At 41.3% G+C, this 14,301-nt stretch overlaps 1 protein-coding gene across 4 annotated transcripts in view; it reads right to left on the reverse strand.

Moving 5' to 3' along the window:
* FBXW11 (F-box and WD repeat domain containing 11) overlaps positions 1 to 8,157 on the reverse strand; it is a 122,483-nt gene extending 114,326 nt beyond the window's left edge. For 2 of the 4 annotated variants that reach the window (XM_037905989.2, XM_037905987.2), the window contains exon 1: positions 7,917 to 8,058. Coding sequence is in view for 2 of the 4 variants with exons in the window: in XM_037905988.2 (XP_037761916.1) it covers positions 7,917 to 7,961 (45 nt within the window). In the remaining 2 variants the exon portion in view is untranslated. Of the gene's footprint in view, positions 1 to 7,916 lie in introns of all 4 variants that reach the window. The other 2 variants (XM_037905988.2, XM_037905984.2) reach the window with 2 other exon arrangements.
* Positions 8,158 to 14,301: the final 6,144 nt, after the last annotated feature.

The raw sequence follows: 14,301 nt of genomic DNA on the forward strand, positions 1-14,301 counted from the left end.
AATGGACTTGAGAGTTTGACATTACGTCCAATCTATGATTTCAAAAGGACCTCATTAGTTGCCATGTACATCACAACTAAGCAAGCCACAAGATATCTAGGCATATGACTCTCAAACATGAAGAGCACAACATAGCTTCTCAGGTAGAAAGAAAACCACCCGAAATACCTAAATGAACCATTTCTCCAAGCAACAATAGAGTCAGAAGGTCATGAGAAGGAATGACCAAGTCACCATGAAAGCATCTCCAAAAAGTTCTGTGTAAATATGTTGCAGCGTAGGTCTCAATTACTTTGCAAGTGAAAACCTGCTTCATAGAGACCCAACTTGAATGTCAAATTTTCCTTGTTAATTTTGGTTGTCTGGGCAAAGAAATCTTCTTGTTTAACAATTCTAATCAACTCTCAATGAACCAAACAAACTTTTTGCCATACACAAAGCTTGAAGATTAAAATTAACATGTTGTACGAATTGCTGCCACAGACTAAAAATGTTATGTTCAATTGGCATTACTACATGTTTTTAAAAGCTCAGTAAGTTGTTAATAAAATGAAGTCATTTCAGCCGTCACCGCAGAAAAGTGTACATCCACAAATGACATACAAGTTGTAAAGATCCATAGAGATTAGAATTTAATATTCAAGGACAGAATTTATCAAAACTAGAATTACTGATGCAGCTGTATGGCTCACAGAATTGACACAATATCATGAGCCTTTCACCTCTAGGTCACTGATTCAAAAAAAAAAAAAAAAATCAGTTTCTTAAAATTGATCCTTAACAGCAATTTAGCAGCTTATATAAAAAGACCCTTGTTCTCAGTTCCTAGTGAACAGGTGCCTACATCAAAAAGACCACGACAATTTTCACCCTTATTTGTAAAAAATGGGCCTTGGTAGCTGAAATACCTTCTAACCCCTAATGATGAAGGTTAAAGCACAAGTGCAACTGGGTGGAAAAGCTTGGATTACTACTGCCAGGGCTATAGCTGTGTGTGAATAAACAGGTGTCTTTGATTTCCCCAGCTTCTTTTTACTGGAAGCAAATTTACTTGATTTTTATGAAGTTACTCCTTTCTCAAACCAATTTTTAAGTATGACATGCATTCAAGTATTTTAGCACCAGAAGGTATTGGTCATCTACTACTAAAACACTGGGAGATAACTTGTGGAAAACACTACATGGAACATGATAGGCTGTACAGTATAGCAAAGCAGGTTAACCAGAGTAGTCACATCAGGGAGATCACAAATTGGGAGGAAGGATTTTGTTATGCCACAGGCTTGCAAAATGTTTATGATCTACCATAGTTTAATAAAATGTCCTTAATGCTAACATGGGTGCATATGGAAAGTGTGTCCCCCCAATCAGAGAAAGAACGAAGTGGAAATGTATGGTCGTGCCCACTGACACAATCTTTTCTCCATTCAAATTTGAAAAGTTCAGAGAAGTAGATATTTTCTACAAGTAATGAGCCACTAACAATACTCGGCTGCAAATGTCACACTGAGAACTTAGAGAATATAACAATAAAACATAGATAGTAACATCAGTATAAAAGAATGTCACTATAGGAAAAAGCAGGAACATAATGAAGTATGTTAATAAACACTCATTTAAAATTACTCCGTATATATTCCTACTTCTCTCTTTCCATTTGTTTCCTCACTCCCTTCTTTGAAAAAAAATCATGTTAGAGCAGCACTCCCTTACCTCTATGCTTCCTTATTCTCCCCAATCTTTTCCTTTCCTGTTGGCATCCTTACTATACTATCTACTTCATTTAGAACCTCTGAGCTGCAAAGTAAGAAGCAATAGCAGTTTCACTTTGCACACCATGACACAATGCTTAAAAGCAGTAAGAAATGTACCACTGTAGGAAAAAGGTCTAAGATTAAAAGGTCAAGATGCCAGTGCAACAGTGACTTCTGAAGTCGATAACATTACTGCAGTAAACAATATGCATCAAAGAACAAATGCCGCATTGACACATCAGGTAGCAAGAGTGTTTCAGAGGACAGGGAAGGAAAGGAGGAAAGAAAACAGGGTACTGCATTCAACCTTCAAAACATATCCACAAGCCCCATCCATGGTACAACCTGCACTGAAGTAACCAGGAAAGATCATGCAATGAATACCAGAAGTTCAAGTCTGCAGTAATGCTTAGAATAATCCTGCTTAAGGATGCTGATACAATCAACATTGTCTGTGAAATATGCAAGGTACCCAGGGATATACCATGCACTTCCAATCAGTTTTAGAAACAGGAGAGGTCCAACTGAAATTTTCAGATAATACAAGTGCAAGATGATCATACGACTGCATTGGCATGTAACTCCATAGTTCTACCAACACTGTGGTGGTGTCCATCAGGTCTACAACCAATATTTTAGATCAGGGATTGGCAACCTTTGGCACGTGGCCCGCCGGGGAAGCCCCCTGACAGGCGGGGCCAGTTTGTTTACCTGCCGTGTCCACAGGTTCGGCCGATCGCAGCTCCCACTGGCCGCGGTTCGCCGCTCCAGGCCAATGGGGGCTGCGGGAAGCAGCAGCCTGCACATCCCTCGGCCCGTGCCACTGGACTGCACCTTAAAACCATTTAGAAACTTAAGCTGGTGAAGAATGCAACTGCCCACTTGCTTAGCAGTGTTTTATACAGACAGTACATTACAGTGCTGCTCTGAGAGCTGCCGGAGTTGCAGATTAGCTTCCAAGTGGAATCTTGAAGGGTTTTTATTTTTTAAGTCCTACATTGTTTGGGTCACAGCTACCTCCTCCAAATGTGATCATCCAGGTAGCTTAAGCTAGCACCCACCTGGTTGGGAAGAAGCTGCTGATGAGGTGTGCTCATGTGAAACACTTGATTCTGGAATTCAATTGCCTTCTGGATTGAAGACCTTCAGCACACATTGCATGGCTTTTCCAGGAGCAGGAGAAGAGTTTTTGGCAGGCGCTTCAATTGTAGTTCACTTATTATTTACACTGAGGCACTTAAATGCTGGGCTGTTTGTATTAGATGGGCAGAAGCTCCAGGCAATAAAAGTAATTTGTTAAGGAGTATGCGTTTCATAGATGCATTTTCAAAACACATGTTTAAGAAGGGTATAAACAGGTGCTTTTCAAATCTTAAATTAATCTTACTTCAAGTCCTTGTCCTTCTATAACCCTCCCACTCCATTATTATGTTAAATTTAGACTGTAAGCTCTTCAGGGCAGGGATCTGTGTTTGTAAAGTGACATGCACACCAAGAGTGTTGTAGAAATACTGAAGACAGCAAGATCAGCACTTGAAAAATCTTTGAACATGCTTGGCTGCCTACCTTGATAAACAAGTCTTATGGATCCACCAAGACACCTAAGGCCTGAGAATAAGAATTTGTGTTTCCACCTGTAACCAGATCTTATGGTGCACCATTAATCTTACAAATATGTATTTTGTTTTATATTAGATATACAATATTTTCCCCTCTAGTGCCTCCTTGGAAATCACAAGTCGCCAATAAATTTTCTGCTACCAATTAAAAAACATGGTGATAAAACAAACAGTGTAGCAGAATGGAAAGGACACTTTTAAACAGAAAACAAAATACACAAGTTGTCATCAATCATCTTTGATAAATATATATTTCTAGTAGTGTTAAATACCACAGAATGGATTTTACTGAAAGGATAATGAAACTGAATGTTACATTATATTCAGAGTTTAAATTCCATTCAGAACTTGGAGCCAAAAATACCACTTATCAAAACGGATGGGTGAAAATTTTGCTCGTTTTCATATCTTCTTAGGATTAAGTGCAGAAAATAATCTGATTTCCTGAGAGCGGCAGGAAGGTTAAGTTTATCTAACTTTACAAAGTGTAATTCAAAAGTGTTATTTTTATGTGCTCATGGAAAGTTAGGGATAGAAAAAAAGCCTTTTGGACCACTCTAGTCAATTATCTGTGCTGCTTACTTCCTCACTGTGTATTTTCTAGTGATTTGTCCAGTCTATACAATGCATTTCACCAAAACTGGGTAACTACTACTTTACTATGATATTTGATATTATAGTCATAGCAATTGTGTCAGATTAATTTTCATAGTCCAGATGGCACATCTGCTAGAGTCTAGAAACAAGTTAGACTTCCAGGTTTCATATTTCCAGAGTATGTTCTCCAAGCAACGTACTCCATGCCTGCAAAAGAGGCTATTCAACCTTAGCTACTACTACCACATAAAAGCCCCAAAGTAACATTGCCAGATGATCAACCATCTTCACCAGAGGTTAAGTACTAGTAAAGTTAAAAAGTCAAGGTGGAAAGATTTGCAACAGTAAAATATTATCTAAAATACAAGCTGCCCTATAGAATGTTTAAATAAATGAGCATAGGCAGCACACTCACTAAAGCTTATTTGGAGCATAACAGATGCAACTTAGAAACCTTAAAATATTTCACACTTAGCTTTACAAACAGAACCATCGTCACACTAGTGTTCAGATTTTTTTTTAATAAATGCAATCAAGCTAAGGAACAACTGAAAGCTAGAACATCATGTTCTGAAACTCTCGTGCTATTAAAATATTGATACATTATCTTTTGTTTATCCCTGAATTCACTCAGAATTACATTCCAGTTGCTACTGAGAACACTCACCAGACATTTGCAAAAAAAAAAAAAAAAAAAAGTCACACATATAATCAAACACATATTCATTCCCAGCCTTTGATGCAGTAACCAGAATGCTAATTGCTATACCAAACAGGGAGGCACAAAAAAGCTTGCCTTTATAATCTTAATGCTTGTATCTTATTTCACTTACAAGAAACATTCTAAAATGCAAAAGTGCTGAAATAAAGCTTGTGTTTTAAAATGGTCTCCATTTTAGAGATGCTGGCTAACATTAAGAACAGTTGACAAAAAAAAAAGCTTGCATATTCTATTCAAATGGCCTTGGCTATTCTTCTTTTTCTACATAGTGCTTTCCATTTGTGCTTACTTTACAGTTCCCGGTTTTCCACAGGTTCCTAAGTCTAATATCTCTTTTGAGAAACAAGGCAAGACATTATCAAGTTGTGAAAAAAATGTTTATGAGACTGTGTAGATTCAGTATAATTTTTAGCTCAGGAACAAAAGTATGTTTTAATACTGCCTTTATTTGCATTGAAAGTAAGTGTAAAAATACAGCCATATTTACAAACTGTTTTCTATATAATAATTTTTCTCTTCATCTTGTTAAACTTTATTTTTATTAATTTTATAGAAAACAGCAGCTCTGGCTTTTAGCCCCACACATTCACTCTTTACGAGCACTGCAAGTCTATACATACATTAGCCAAAGTATCTGTACATTTTATTGGATTCCTATTGCATAACACAAAGAAGCTTTGATTTTTGTTCTTTAAAGTATTTTTTAAAAATCCCATCATTGCTTTTCCCCCCCCATTTCCCAGAAGTCATCATAACTAGGTTTGCCACAATTAAATCATTCAAAAATTTTATTTGCTTCTGTTAGCAACACAGCAAAAACAGAAATTATTAAAATGCAGATGAGGAAGTCAAAAGACCGCCAAGAAAGCTAAGTAAAAGAACTCTACCTACTTGGCTTAAAGACCCGTTAAATTTTAGCACACAACCACCATGAGTAACCACCCATTATATGACATAAAATGGGCACTAGAATTCAGCTTGCATATTTTATATGCAATGCTGTTTGTTACTTGTATCTACATAAAACTCATTCCTGAACAACTAGATTTTTCCTCCAACTGATGCCTTGACTGGTAGCACCAGCTATTGTTTGTAACATTACAAGCCATTAACATGAAGGCAATTCTGATGTCATCAACATTAAAATGTGGCACCACTAAATCAGTAAGGATCAAGGAAGTTCATTAAGAACAGCTATTTAGCTACAGACCTCCATGATCAGCAACAATGAGTTAATGAAATGCAGAAAACATGACAGTAAAATGACTTTCAGAGCTCCTGAATTTCTGCTACTTAGTAAAAAGAACAAGATATAACAATGCTCAGCCATGTTGTGAAATTTTATAAAGGGAGTTCACAGGCTTCCCAAACCAGGCAGTTTGCTCCAACTAGATTACTAACAGCATGTGGAAGTGCCTAAAAAATGCCAATTTGTGTCATCTTATGCCTATACAGCACCTAGCACAATTCCAATGGTCAGTCAAAGCATGCACGAGAGATCTTATTATCTACATTATTTGTATCTCTGAAAGAAGATTAGCCATACTGGCTCAGACCAATAGTCCTTCTAGTCCAGCATCCTGTCTTCCAAAAGTGGACAGTGCAGATGCTTCAGATGGAATGAACAGAACAAGGCAATTATCAAGTGTAGCGCCTAGGAGCCCCAGTCATGGACAAGACCCCATTGTGCTAGGCAATGTACAAAAACAGAACAAGACAGCTATGCACCATCACATTTAAATGTCTAATTAATAGGTAATGTTTAGTGCAGGCAAACTTGTACACAGAAAATATTAATCTTGATCACTCATTCTAATCTTCCCCAGCCAGTAATTTAAAAACACATTTTCCCCCCCTAAAATGAACTTATTGTAATTCCTCTAATGTTTTGTGACTGCTCTTACTATTTCTATAAAAAAAAAATCTCCCTCCATCTTCCCCACAGCCAACTTTCTGGCAACCTAAATTTATCGGCATTAACATTTAGTCTTGTGGTACATCAAATGTAGTACCCAGGTTTTGTTAAGTTACACAGTTTGGAGAATTATTTACTGCATTGAACAATTCACAAAAGGTTTACTGCTGCTACTGTAAAATATAAATTAACTCAGTAAATGCTTGCTCACTGAAATAAAAAAAATCTCTATTCAAACAAACTAAAAACTTCAGACTTAAGGAGTAAAAATAACTCCAAAAAGATTTTATATAAACTAATCACTGTAAAAATACAGTATTAATTATAAATATATTTGGTTGAAACAGACCTGAATGCTAAGGTATAAATTCTTTACATTCTAAGACAAACCCCTTTACATACTTGGTAATCAATTTAACCAAGTGATTCAAAAATACCGGGTAGCAAAGACTGTTTCATTATAATCTACACTCAAGAGAAAGTTAAAAAACAAGATGCTGCATCTCAGGAGGATCTCCACGAACAAAAAAGGACAATGACTAAATTCTGAATGTCATCTTGTTTAAAAAAACATTTAGTTAGCATTTTTTTAACATATGCCCACAAAATCCATGCAGATCAGCAATTATTTGTAGAATTCAGTAAATCTTTTAAACTACTTGTCAAATCCTAAAAAAATAAAACCAATCACAGGCCCTTTTCAATAGCTCTCATAACGAAGGCTTTGAGAGCCTGGTTGGGGGGGGTGTCTATATTTTTGGGAGGGGAGTGGCTTATTTGTTGACTGACAAGACGAGGTTATTCTGGGGAACAATGAATGGGAGTGGGGGGAATGTGGGGGCCAGAGGACAGGAGTGGGACTAGAGTGGGATGCCAGGAAGGGTGCGGGAGGCCCGTTTGTTGACCTTAGGAAAGGCAGGGGGCTCTCAAAGCCCAGCCCTGCTCACCAAGCCGCCATTGGGGGGGGGGGGGGGGAGCAGAGGGATGATCCCAATCTCGCACCTTCCACAAGGCCCGGGCGAATTCAAATGTCACCTTCGCTCGAGGCGGGTAGGAGGGAGCCCCCCCGCGGCGGGCTTTAGTCCCAGCGCCCCCAGCTCCCAAGGCCTAGGCCCGCTCCCCCCACGGCGGGGCCTACTCCTGGCTCAGCGCGGAACCTACAGGCCCTCTCCGCCCCGCCGCTCTGCTGCCGGCGGGACGAAGGGGAGCCCCGGCCTACAGGAGAACCTGGGGAAGCGGCGACAGCCCCCGGGGGGGGGGGGCTGTTCCGGTGAGCAGGCGCTCGGGGGGAGGAAGGGGGGGTCACTCACCATCAGCTCGATAGTCTTGTCCTCAATCACTGAGTCGGGCTCCATAGCGACGGGCGGCTCCTCGTCCCCTCCCCCCCCCGCGCCTGCCTCCCGCAGCGCGGAACCGAAACCCCACTGGCTCCTCGGGCCGCCGCCGCCGCACCGCCAGCTGCTCCCTCCCCCCGCCCGCCGGACGGACGGACGGACGCACGCTGTAGCCGCCGCGGCGTACCCGCGCCGCGTTCCCGGAACAGGAAGCGCCGCACCAACGCCCCCTACCCCTCGAACCGGAACGCCCACAGAGCCTACAACTCCCGGCAAGCTCCGCGGCCCCTTCCCCACACAGCGAGGAAAGGACTACAATGCCCAGCAGGTATCGGGCCCAGAGGCAATCCGGGGAAGCTGGGCCAGGAGGCCGTCGTAGTGCATGCTGGGAGTTGGAGTCTTTTGAAAGTTGGGCCAGAGGCTATTGTGGAGAATGGGGTGGGGTCACAGCCTCACGTGCCTTCACTCCGTCCAGGCTGCCAGGCCTGCAGGGCACTCCCTAGCCTGAGTGGGGGTGACAGGGGATATGCTTGGGGCCTGAGGGCACCTCTCACCCACCTGTGCATGCTTCCCTGAGACACACCAGAAATGCCCCCTTTGCGTTCTCAATCCCCTGGGCAGGTCTGTCACACAGACAAACCCGCCTACCCAGCACCTGGGTGAGAGACAGCTGCAGGGCACTCCATAACATGGCGTGTGGAACAGAGACCCCCCAGGACAAGGCTATTAGGTGCTGCAGGATCCCTGACTGTTTCTGGGTCAGGGTTAGCAACTTGTGGCCATACCAAGTAAGGTTGCAAACATATTTTAAAAATAAGGGACTGTTTTCTTAGCTTCTCTTAACTTCTCCTGATAGTATTAGTATTAATAATAAGCAGTACTCACCTATATTTTCATTTCTTGCTGCTTTTTGCAACACTCAGCAACTCCGGATCTTCTTGTACAGAGATGAAAAAATAAGGGATGTCCCTTGTCATAAGGGCCTGTTGGCAACCCTAATATCAAGCTCCCTAAAACTTGTTAGCTTGCCACATGATTGCACTGTCATAGAATCAGTTCCATTACTCTTGCCCTCCCTACGTGTATCACCTCGTCACATGGTACTCAAATCAGTCTATTTTGCAAGCATTTTGGACCTTGGCACCTGGCTAGCAGTTGAAGTGCTCAATACCTCTGAATAGCAGGATCTATATCTTTAACTGTGTTAAAAAGCAATATACAATTCTACATTACTATATAAGTAATAAGAAATAATAGTATTTTATCCTCACATAGGCCTATTTTCTGATGCCTCAAATCTCCTTGACACCAACTTAAACGCAGTAGATCTCCCTCACTTTGATCCTTTCAGAAACTACCTCCATGCAGCCACCTGGCATAGGGAGCAGGAACCGGGTTGGTCCAGAGCACTGTTGTGCTCTGGCTTTTCTCAGCTGAATATAGCCTCAAGGGGGTCATAGGCAGATTAAGTGAAAATTACATCAGACTTTCTCAAACTTGGGCCTGAACAGTTTCTGGGTGGGACCTGAAATTCCTGTATTAGTGTAGTTGTATGCTCTTCCATTTGAGAACATTCAAATTATTACATAAGGTTTGATGTTATAGTCCCTGTGTGCTCACTCCAGTTTCAAGTGCAGTGTCTTTCATGCACCCAGCAGGGCTTCAGGAACTGAGCAGGATTGCAATTTACTGACTCCTCCTGAGTGTCAGGGCTATTGTAGCACCTCTCCATCGCTCTCAGTGCTCCTAGTATTGGTGCCCGGCTAGTATGGATCTGCCAACAAGTATATAGAAAGGAGTTGGCAACATCCAACTGCCACTCCAACCCTTGCCAGAAGGGGACACCATTGTAGGGGCAGAAGCTAAAGAGAAATAGGAACTTAAGGGGTAGGAACAGAACAGGAAAAGTGCTTAAAAAGGGGCAGTGGTTAAAGTAGGTTGAAACAGGAGCAAGAACTCTCCTTAGACTTTCAGCAGCACCAGGCATCGAGGAGAGAGGGATCTATGCTCCCTCCACTGCCCCCCTTACTTTAACCTCTACTGAAGGGGGAAAAGAATGAGGGAAGCAGAGTCTCAGAGGGGAATAGATTGAAGGGGTATAATGGGAAATAAAATGGATGAGGCTGCTCTCATTTGCCTCCTACTCAATGCCTTAAAGCTCTCCCACCCCCTCCAACCACCACCCCATCTGGCTGCCTTCCACTCTCCTTCCTGCCCCAGGTTGTCCCAAGTCCCTCCAGTATCCTGCTCTGCACTAACTACCTTGGTTCTCCCAAGCTTAGCCCCTTTTTTGGCAGTTGGATAAAATGAACAGAGAAAAGATCATCCAGGTCATTCAAAGATATAAGGCCCTTATTGTGACATTCTATACGTTGGGGGAGCCCCCTGTAACCCCCATATTCCTCATTTTTATATAATCGTGATCTAACATATAAAGCATGCCTTGTAAGGTACCAAGGAAAAGGTTATGACCTGCTGAAAGTCATTTCTCTATCCATATATGTATATCATCAATGCATATGAAGTTATGTGAATGTGTTGTATGGTTGTCGCTAAAACATACTGTAAGTTGGGGAATCTGCCAGATATTAAGTTCCCAGAGACAACAACAAGGAGAGTAACCAATACCCAGGTGGGGTGTCAATAGCCATTGTCCAGCAAGTGAGCTACAATTCAATGACTCACCTGCATGAGGCCACATCAGGGGAATTGCTCAACTTTTCCTGGAGACTCAGCAATGCCCCCAGACATTCCTGGACTTGCATTCTCCAAGCACAAAAGAGACCACAGGGACCCCATGTTTGGCCTTTCTCCTTCACCCACCTACACTGTAAGCAACAAGGATGCTGAAGACTTGAGACTCCAATGGAGGGGACTGGCACAGATTTCAAAGGTGAAATCAGTATACTGTGAACTGCAATATCCAGTGGGGGGAGAAAAACTGCTTTATCTAGATGTTGCCCAGTCTAATAGGGTTGAGAGTTTAGACTGTATGGTTTTATTTTATTTTATTTTGGTAACCAAGTCTCACTTTTTGCCTACTACTTAATATCACTTAAAATCCATCTTTTAAAATCCATCTCTGTGTGATTCATGAGTGGCTCTGGGAGCATTCATGCAATCTAGTTGGGTGTGGGGTCTCCACATGTGGTTGTGCTGAGTGATAACAGCACCTGGAGGAGTTGCTGCTGGTCACTAGTAAGGCATTGTGAGAGACAGCCCAGGCTGGAGAGAGTTCAGAGGGCACAGCAGTCCCACAGTCCTAGGGTGCATCCCAGGAGGATCCTGTCACATTTATAATTTCACACAGTTTAATATTCTAGTATTTAATTCAGAATTGTGGTATGTTTGGCCTGAGTCCCAATTTCCCTTTTTCTGCATTTGGGGCAGCAGTGGAGAACACAAAGATGACTATAAGCCCCCATTATTGCGGTCTGAGAGCAGCTTTATGCCAGCCAGGGAAGCCCCTAAACAAAGGAGTGGTTTTAGATGCCATTTCTGCCCCCTTTCCACTGCCAGAGGGATGAAAAGCTGCCTTAGTGTAACTGAGAATTAGTGCCCATTATCCTTAGTTGCTGAATTCAATTACCATTTCCATACCTTTTCACAACGTACGGTTTATTAATTGTAACACTCCTGGCATTTCTTTTTTGTAACTCTTGCACTATCTTTCTAGCAACCCTAACTTTCAGGTAAGGGTTTTGACTGATATTCATCTTAATGGTACAGTTGAATGTTTTCTCTTCTATCCAAAATGACAGTTGAAAGAATACAACGGAGCTTTACGTCCAGATTCCTTAAAGACTTAAGCACACACCAGTACAGCTGGAAAGTATTAAGATATGAGATTAAGAAATTGAGGTTACTGCTAGCTCCATCTGTACATAGGGTAATGGGATGTTATTTGTCATTTATACCCCTTAAAAAATCAATTTCACTTCTTGTTTATAGTGAGTTTCACTTTCAGTTTCTTAATTGTAATATTTGTTTGTTTAAAGGCAATTGTTTTCATTGACATATATATTCTTTTTATTGATTTTTTACCATGTAAAACAACTAAAGCCCATGGTGAGAGAAAAAGCAGTGACAGAATATATAAGTAAGAAAAAATACTACTACACTGTAGTTGCTACTGGCTGAGCTTTGCAACCTTTTACCAGTGACAATCAATTAAAGGTATACAGAAATATTTATGAGTCAGGAATGAAGGGCTAAAAGCTATGAATAGTTAACTCAGTCTACCTTATACATCCACACTGTGAAAGAAACTGTCCCCTAAATCTATGGTAGGTATGTCCCATGGCCATTCTGTGAGAGTGTATAGGTATGTCCCATTCTGTGAGTATTTTTATATTCATCCCCTGTGTATGCATTTGAGTTTTGCATGGTCCTGGTTCTACAGGGCGAGTGATCATTGAGTTTAGTCCTCAGGATGGAGCCAGTCTGCATAAAATGTGTTACCCTTGCAAGTAGTAGGTTTCCAGATGTCCCATATGGGCTTGCATTAGAAATCCACTCAGAAACTTAGGATAAGTTTTTTCACCATGATTGCAAACTTGTTGCTAGCATCATTTTCATACCCATTGCAGTATAATCATTATTGGCATCCCACCAACAGTGGGTGAAATTCATGTGCGTGCAGAGGCCTAGCACAGGGTCTATTGTTACCGGAAGATTTCTATTCAATTATATTAAGCCAATGAGGTTTGTATACAAATGCTGCTTTTAATTCAAAATCTTTTATTTTTAATTAATCTATTCTGGTAATTAAGGTTGTAGCCCGCCTAAAGGAATTTCCAGGAAAAGCCGCAGTTGGCTAACTTTCCCTTGAAAGGACATGGATACAGCCCTCTGATCAAGAATAGGTAAACAAGCAGTAAATTCTTCGAAAACAAAAATATTTATTTAGAAGTGAGTGGGTACAGTAAAAGAGTAGAGACAGAGATAATAGAGTTACAATTAAAGGAATGAAGCAGCACAGCAAATGACAACACTACATTTTCAATTATCTCTACTGCATATAACAATATAATCATTCAATTAATACACTATACCTTATAACAATATAGCAATTAAACATATAACAATATATTAACTAACGTTCAATAGTAAACATGTAAAACTAAACATCCAGTAAGCACTGGCCTGGCAGTTACTAAATGAGTAGGGAGAGATCTCAGACCACAGGCACCCAGCTTTATTTAAAAGCGAAACCCATACATGCTAGGATGGTAAATAAAAAAGATTGGACTTACAAGGGCTTTTTTAACAATCCCTCTGAACTGTCTTAGAGGTCCTTCTGCTCAGTCTATGTTTTGAGTGCGATGTTTAGGGGGCGCCAGTAGCAATCTCCTGCAACGGCTGCAGTCTGATGAGGCTTCCTGCTCCTGAGGTAGAAGTGGCTCCTCAGGCAGAAACAGCAGGAGCCTGTTGGGTGGCTGTGATAGCTGCTGCAGTGGCCTCTGCTAGCCAGGTGGCAGAAGCAGCCATTGCCAGGGACAACCCTGGAACCTTAGGTGGGCAGGTGCTACTTTGCAGGCAGCTCCTTCTTTGCAGAGTTCCAATGTTTCTTCTTAGCTAGCTTCTTCTATATAGGCATCTTCTTACAGGTGTCTGGCAGCGTTCCACTCTCTTGCCGGTCCATTCCCTACAGAACTTTAGCCTGCTGGCTGTCGTCCTTCTATACGATTTGCTCTCCCAAGCTCAGCCAATCAGCTTTCAGCTTTCCGTAGCTCAGCCCACTCCATAGACTTCTATGGGGCTACAATGTATCTCTATGAGATTGGGATGAGTCATCCTCCACAGGAAGTGATGTTATCCTATGCCTTGATTGCATCACCCAGAAATGATGCAATCCTATCATCCCTATTCATTCCTATGGGAGTTTTCTTAGCTGACCTTTAGATGAATCCTAGCTACTTCCTGTCTGGAAGCCTCATGTATTTCTATGGACTACAATATATTCCTCTCTCTTAACTGACCTATGGATGACCGCTATGTATTCCTATGGGCTCCAATGTATTTCTATGGAGTATGCTCACTCATTCTCCCTAGGAAGTGGAATTTACCATTGCATTTCAGGCAACTGAGGCAAAATTTCTCACCACACTATGGATCACATAAATACCACTAAAGCCCTCAAAATCAGCCTTAACTTAGATGTTTTGCTGGCCTCTGCCGAGGGATGAATTTCCTCCACAGGGCTGCAGTGAAAGTGATTGAGATATCTGTCATTTCTATACAGAGTTTTGAACCTGGACCTAGAAATCTATTGATATGAGGTTTTAATAAAAGTTTATTTTTACCATAACTATTATTTTACCATAACTATTTTACCATAATTATTTTTTATTTTAACCAA

The sequence above is a fragment of the Chelonia mydas genome, chromosome 8 (genome assembly GCF_015237465.2).
Source record: "Chelonia mydas isolate rCheMyd1 chromosome 8, rCheMyd1.pri.v2, whole genome shotgun sequence".
Classification (NCBI taxonomy): domain Eukaryota; kingdom Metazoa; phylum Chordata; order Testudines; family Cheloniidae; genus Chelonia; species Chelonia mydas.